The sequence below is a fragment of the Telopea speciosissima genome, chromosome 1, assembly GCF_018873765.1.
Source record: "Telopea speciosissima isolate NSW1024214 ecotype Mountain lineage chromosome 1, Tspe_v1, whole genome shotgun sequence".
Classification (NCBI taxonomy): Eukaryota; Viridiplantae; Streptophyta; class Magnoliopsida; order Proteales; family Proteaceae; genus Telopea; species Telopea speciosissima.
Window position 1 is genome coordinate 67,050,374 of NC_057916.1, and position 6,488 is coordinate 67,056,861.

General features: G+C 42.4%; 1 protein-coding gene across 1 annotated transcript; it reads right to left on the reverse strand.

The window, feature by feature from the left end:
• Window positions 1-487: 487 nt before the first annotated feature.
• Window positions 488-5,540, reverse strand: LOC122660387 (nitrate regulatory gene2 protein-like). The gene is made up of 4 exons (XM_043855681.1): window positions 4,346-5,540; window positions 4,041-4,225; window positions 3,041-3,264; window positions 488-1,547 (listed from the first exon to the last, which is right to left on the reverse strand). The coding sequence occupies exons 1-4, from the start codon at window positions 5,397-5,399 to the stop codon at window positions 740-742; spliced, it is 2,271 nt and encodes a 756-aa protein (XP_043711616.1). The 5' UTR covers window positions 5,400-5,540; the 3' UTR covers window positions 488-739.
• Window positions 5,541-6,488: the final 948 nt, after the last annotated feature.

A 6,488-nucleotide genomic window follows, 5' to 3' on the forward strand; every position in this document is an offset into this window, starting at 1 on the left:
TAGAATCAAATTTTGATTGACTAGAACAATTCAAAACTTATATCCCATTTTTGGGTAGGATTGGACAAAACATTCAGGGTGCTTCTGCTGTTCACCATCTTTTACTTTTACCCAAATGAAGCTTAGTTCTTCCATAGGTACATTCAGGTATACACATAGATGCACCTTAGAGCTGCTCTCGACTTCAAAGTATATTTAATTTGACCGTCTCATGCTTTAGCGCCTGCACGCGCTTCCCCGCTCTTGCGCTCACCCTGTAATTTGTCACTTCAATTTGAACAGTTAGAACCCAACTTGATTTTTGATCAGGTTCAGGTTAATTCAAACTCCGGATAAGTTTTCAACCAACTGCCACCATCAGGCTAGCAGCCAGGTTAACTGGGAAACCCAGCTTGACCAAGCTGGTTCTACAGTTCTGGGTTAGGTTCAGAAAAGTTTTGGTTAGGCCTACAGCAAAGTCTAATACAAAATCTGTTAAAGAAAGAGAAGAGATAAAAGAAATTTCCTTTTATTAACCTGATAAAGAAGCCAACTTCTCTTACAACAATCTGAGCAATTTCCTGTACAGACTACAGAGACATCTCCCTCCCACTTCCAAGAAGATGATAAAATGACAAAATTCCAATATATCTACACAATGAAAAAGGAGGAAATGAAACAAACGGCCTCCCTATATTTTTAAAAAAAAAATATCCCAGCCTTGATAATCCTAATTTACTCCCCCAAAAAATCAAATTATTTATTTAATTGCATAGGAACGGTTGCATACCCCCTCAAGAGCCTCTGCGAACTTGGCTGAGAACCCAGTCATTGCCTGAAAAACCCCAGGCAAACCTGTTTGTATGTTATTCAGTGTCATTGCCCTTGTTACCTCAATGGCTTTGGCATACTTCAACATCTCATCCTCCACCCGCCTCTGGCAAACTGCTAGTTCAGACTTCTTCTCAGCAAGGGGGTCCCGTGTATCTAAAACATGTCCACCATTAGGTCCACTATCAGGAGGACCTATGCCAACCATTGAATATGACTGGTAGTATTTCCTCTCAATGCTGCGGAGTGCCGAAGACTTCTTCTCAAGCTCCTTGGAGGCACCCTCCATCCGCTTCTTGATCTTGATCTCCTCAGCCTGCTTCACAGATATGACATGGACAACGTTAACAAAGCTTTTGATGGCCTCAGAAGCTACAGTGTCAGGAAGCCGATCAACGGCCAGCTTCCACTCGTCACAGAAGGTAAAGAGGTCAGAGGAGGCTTGGACAGCAAGGGCTGGTTCTTTGCTACCATTGGTGTTGTCATTGCCAACGTGGAGAAGAGTAAGCTTGAGCCAACCATGGAGGGACCTGGTATAGTCCCTCTGGTATTTTATTACGCGGCAGAAGCTGGAGTGCCAGGCAGAAACGGCTGATTCAAGGTAGCGGGTTGCCTGTCGGTGGAGTTCAGAGGTTGACTCCCCCTTGGCAGATCGGTTCACAAGGCCCTGAACTTGTTGCACAATGTGATTCTGAACCTCATGGAACTGGCTCATTGCTCTCCACATGTACATGAACCTGCATGAAACATATTTAAACATAAATAGCTTAAATATCAGATGCACTCAAAGTATAGGTCAATTGGTGACAGTAAATAGAATTAGCATGATCAAAGGAGGAATTTACAGGTTACATAATGCATGGTTAGTATTAAAAACAGAAAAAAGAACCAAAAAAAAAAAACAAAAGCTACACCCAAAAAACAGAAACAAACAGAATTTTCAATTGCCCAAATTAAGTGAACTAGCAAGAAAATCAGGGTACCCTCCAATCCTGCTCAAGAACAAGAGGCAAGGATCTGCATCCCTGACATTGGGCTGTTCCTTCAGATAAAACAGATCTTTGGCAATACTAGCCCCTCATTAAGCTGCCAGATCCATAGCGGTGCTAACAATACCATGAACTGGCACTCACTGCACCCATACATGCTTCTTCTAGTGCATCCTCATTGGAAATTTGGAATGGTGGCAATGTGAGCCTTACCATTCGGCGGTCCTAAGTGGACAAGCCAATTCCAGAGAAGAATTTTCGGACAAGACCCAGTTAACATCCTTGTGCCAAAGGAGGTTTTTCTGCCTTGGACCACTGCCTCATGTCTTTCTCCTATCTGGCTCTTTGAGGCCCTGAAATGACGACAGATTACTCAGCAACAATTAATCAAGCTGATGAAGCACATTCCAGTCACATGGAAACTTTAGTGAACGACATTGATGGGGTAACCCCCTCCTCTTCTTAGCTTTAGTCCTTGCCTCTCAGTAACTGTGGCTCTACTTACAGCTACAATTTCCACTTCCATCTGAATCTTGCTGACAAGCCCAGTTGTTTGGCATTTACTTTTCTAAGGAGACCAGAATAAGATTCACTCGAATTCAGACAGATCATGTCCATGATCCATTACATATGAGAACCTATCAGCCTATTAGCCTATATTTCCAAAGTACAGCCCTCCGATCAGGACAAGCTCATGGGGGAAATATGTAATGAACATTGGGTCCATCCACAGCAGAGCCCTTCCACTCTTGAACAAGGCCTACCAACTCACAAAGCCCACATCCACAATTATGGCCATTGATGGAGCAGGGCACAACACAAAAAACTGACCGAAACTAGATGTGAATATTTATAAAACCCAGGTAGCAACGCTTCTCATAAGCATTGTTTCAACTTTTTCCCTCTCGTTCACAAAGTTAAGATCCTCCAAACATGTTTTGTTTTTAATGCTCCACCAAAGATTGGTCACCTATAATACAGTCTGGCTTTGACAGGTGGCCATCATGGTTTTAAAACGTGTCATGCCAAGTAAGGAGGCCATAGCATATATGTACGTTCCATCGCAAATTTCCAGGCCATGTGAGATTATTTTCCATGGTTCTACATTTATTAGTTAGTGAAAACCACTCTAATTAGATGGACCAAATTGACAGATATATGCTTATTTTTGGCAAAATATGGAATACAGATTCAATTGCCACAACAATATGAACTTCACATCAAATTGAATCAAAACATACCCGTGACAAAGCTCAACAAGCTGTGGGGAGAGTTCACTGTCTCTTAGATGAATGATGGCAGAAGAGGTGGTAGTGACAGCTTGAGATGTGACCTCAATTAGCGAATGCAGCTTCTGTATAGCTGCCTTGGTCTCATTCAACTTTACTTCCTCCTCCCCCCTGTACTCCTGACTCTGTAGTGATGCTAACTTCTTTTCATGTTTGATCTTCACTCCCTCTCTAGCCTACAAAACACACTCCAAAGACGGAGCAGATTAGTATACTCTCTTGGACTCTGCTTCAAACACTAGAATGTGATGTTCAGCTTATCTAAAAAGCAGACATGGAAGTTAAGCAACAGATCAAATGATTTTAATGGTACTTCAAAGTCAATCAAATTCAGTATCAATCAATTTTCATACATGAAATTGATAACAACCAATAACCCATCACAGCAAACCCCTTTTTTTTTTTTTTTTTTTTTTTTTTTTGGTTAATTGGGAGCTTTTCATATATAGTTTGATAGAAGGGGGGATCCAACCAGGGAGGGGATAAGATACCAGCCAAGAGACTCGAACTCGAGACCTCTTGGTGAGCATGGGCATGAAGCGCACCACGGCTCACCAACTGAGCTAAGCAGTTGCCGGTGCAAATCCCATTTTTAACTGTAAACAAAGAACTTCCCATGTCATTAGACAATTCCCAGTAAAAACTCATGGGCAGGAAGAAGAATTGCAGAAAAAGATTTAACAGGTTTCAGGTGCCAAGTCGTAACAGCGCAAAGCCAAACTTTTTAACTCCAACAAAATATCACGAGAAATCTGGCGAGATGAACGTGAAATTACGAAATCCCAATCTGGATATTCCAATGACAATAATACCCTGAATTATACGCTGGAAAGCAACCCATTGAAAGTGCATTTGAGTCATTTAACAGACATCGCTTTGGAATTACGCAACTAACATCAGTAGTTATCGTTGATATCGGAGGTTATCGTCGTCATTTAGGCTAAAAGATTACCTTAACTTCCTCGTAGAGCTTCTTCTCCCAGGCGAGAAGCCGTTCCAAGGTTGAGCAATGACTCTTCGAACCGCCCGGTTCATTGAGCGAACCAGCTTCTAGCCGGTACTTTACCGCTAACGGCGGCTTCGAAGTCCAAGTCGAACTCAGGTTACTCAAAATGCTATTTGAATGATACACAGTTTCTGCAAAAATTTCCCAAATTTTTCAGAGAAATTCTCAAAACCGAACAATCCATAAACAAAAAACTGTAATCCATTTGCTTTGGTAGATGGACCCTAACTTGAATTTGAATTTAAACTTACTCTTCAATTGTCTGAAACTTCGATCGAGCTGAGCTCGCCCGGTCTCGAGGAACTCCGACACCAAATCACCAGCTGCAGCGGCCTTATCGAAGTACTCTCTGATCGCTGCCACGATCTCCGCCAGATCTCGATGCCTAACTACCATTTTCATGTCTGATACCTCGTTAGCGCCGCCGGCATTCCAACTGACGGACGATCCGGCATCATCAAATTTTTCCGATTTCCCCATTGGTGTATAATTCGGCTTCGCCGTGGTCTCAGTGTAAACTGAAGATCCAAATTTCGATCTAGAACCGATCTCTGATGTCGAGTCTCGGTCTCTATCGTCCTCCTCATTGTACGATTTGGAATCGGAGCTCGTGGTACTGTAGTGGTCGCCCCATTCGCTGCAATGGACTTCTTCTCTCTCGGTCCCTTCGTCTTTTTCTTCGTCGGCGTCGTCGTCGTCGTCCTCCAAATGGTGATTGTTCTGGTCGGAGTGGTGGGCGTCTTCGTCTTTTGGTCGCCGATAGAAGTCAGAACCGGGAGGTGAGGGAGGGTAGAAGTTCTCCCAGTTCCAAACGGATGAGGTCTGAGAAGGCGTGCTAGAGTACGTGGAGTTGGTCGGGAAATTGAACGGGTAATTATATTTTGCGGCGGATGGTTGGCGGGGAGTGGAGGAGGGGCTTAATTCAGAAAGGATATGTGGAAGCTTTGAGCTTCTGATAGTAGGAGATGGAGCTGGAGAAGGAGAGAAGGCTGGAGGGGGTGGAGGAGGTGCTGGAGACGGAGTCAGTGGTCGTGGTGGTGGAGGTGGTGGTGGCTCTGTTGAACGGAACGACACTGAAGAAGGATTTCGGAGGAGAACAGCTGGGGTTTGGTCGGAGACGGAGAGAGGTTCTCCGGCGGAGAAATCGGAAAGAGCGGAGCCAGTGAGACGGAGAGAGCGGAGGTAGTCGGAATGAGCGGCCGCAAGGTGGTGGCGAGCATAAACTGCTTCCTTCATGAGGCGGCGCCGGTCCTTGCACTGTCTCACAGTGTCTTCATTGTCGAGCTTGGAGGCCGTGCAGCCCATAGCGGTGGCGCGTTTTTTTCTCCACTCGCGCGCCCGATATTTGTGTGTGTGTGTGTGTGGTTCTGTTTTTTCAAAAAGAGTTAGGAGAGAAGAAAGAGGAGAGAGAGCAAGCGTGAACAAAGAGCTTATACTCTCACTTCTTCTCTTTGTCTCTCATGTCCCATCCATTATTCCCTTTTCTTAAGTTGCACTATAAATAGTTGCCCTTAACACTTCTTAGTAGTCTTCGCTCAGGTCTCCTTATTTTCATTAAATTTCAGTTTCAAAAAAAAAAATTTGAGAAAAAAAATTTATTATTATTATTTAACACAGTAAAAATATTAAATACAACTCCATCCATAAATTAACACGTGCACATGTAAAATAAAATAAGAAACAAAAAATCTCTATTTGGTGGTGTTTTCTATGTCCTCTCAGGCATGAAATGACACTTCTATCCTTAGGTAGATACCCAAGCATGCTCTCCATTAACACAGACACATGTGTAGAGACCATGCGATCAAGTAGAGTTCTCTTTCCCAATAAAATATTTCTTTTTTGGGATTTCTAATTTATGTTATTACTAACTTATTAGATCTTATTTCAACCAAAAAAAAAAAAAAAAAAAAAATTTATTAGATTATGAGTCTGCGTTTTGTATGTTTCTTCCCATTATTAATTATTTATATGGTTTATTATTATAAGAAAATGATCCCATGCCTCTCACACTCTTTCTTTCTTGACTCTCTCTCTCTCTCCTCACCTAGGGTTTTAATAATTGGTATTGGTATCGATTTGGATCGGTCTGTATTTATCTGGATCAGACAGATTTTTTTTACTTTTTTTTTTACATTTTACTCTTGTTCAGTACCAATCCATTAATATAGATTGGTTAGAAATCGATATCAATCTCCACCGATATCATCATTGATTGACGGATCCGGCCAATCTGATAACGATTCCTCAAACAATGCTCCTCAGTCCTCCCTTATATGTGAGTCCTCTATATAGTGTATACACAATTCGTGAGACCTGAATTACCCTTCAAGTGATACATAGTTACATACGCACTCTTTAGTCTTTAACCATGGACCTTAAATTACCCTCATT

Bases quoted from the DNA above. Each gene is read 5' to 3' on its own strand.
- LOC122660387 (XM_043855681.1), bottom strand. From the start codon at position 5,399: ATGGGCTGCACGGCCTCCAAGCTCGACAATGAAGACACTGTGAGACAG. The intron at 4,226-4,345 runs GTAAGTTTAAAT...AAATTTTTGCAG, and splicing joins AAGTTTCAGACAATTGAAGA to AAACTGTGTATCATTCAAAT. The intron at 1,548-3,040 runs GTATGTTTTGAT...TGTTTCATGCAG, and splicing joins CTTGTTGAGCTTTGTCACGG to GTTCATGTACATGTGGAGAG.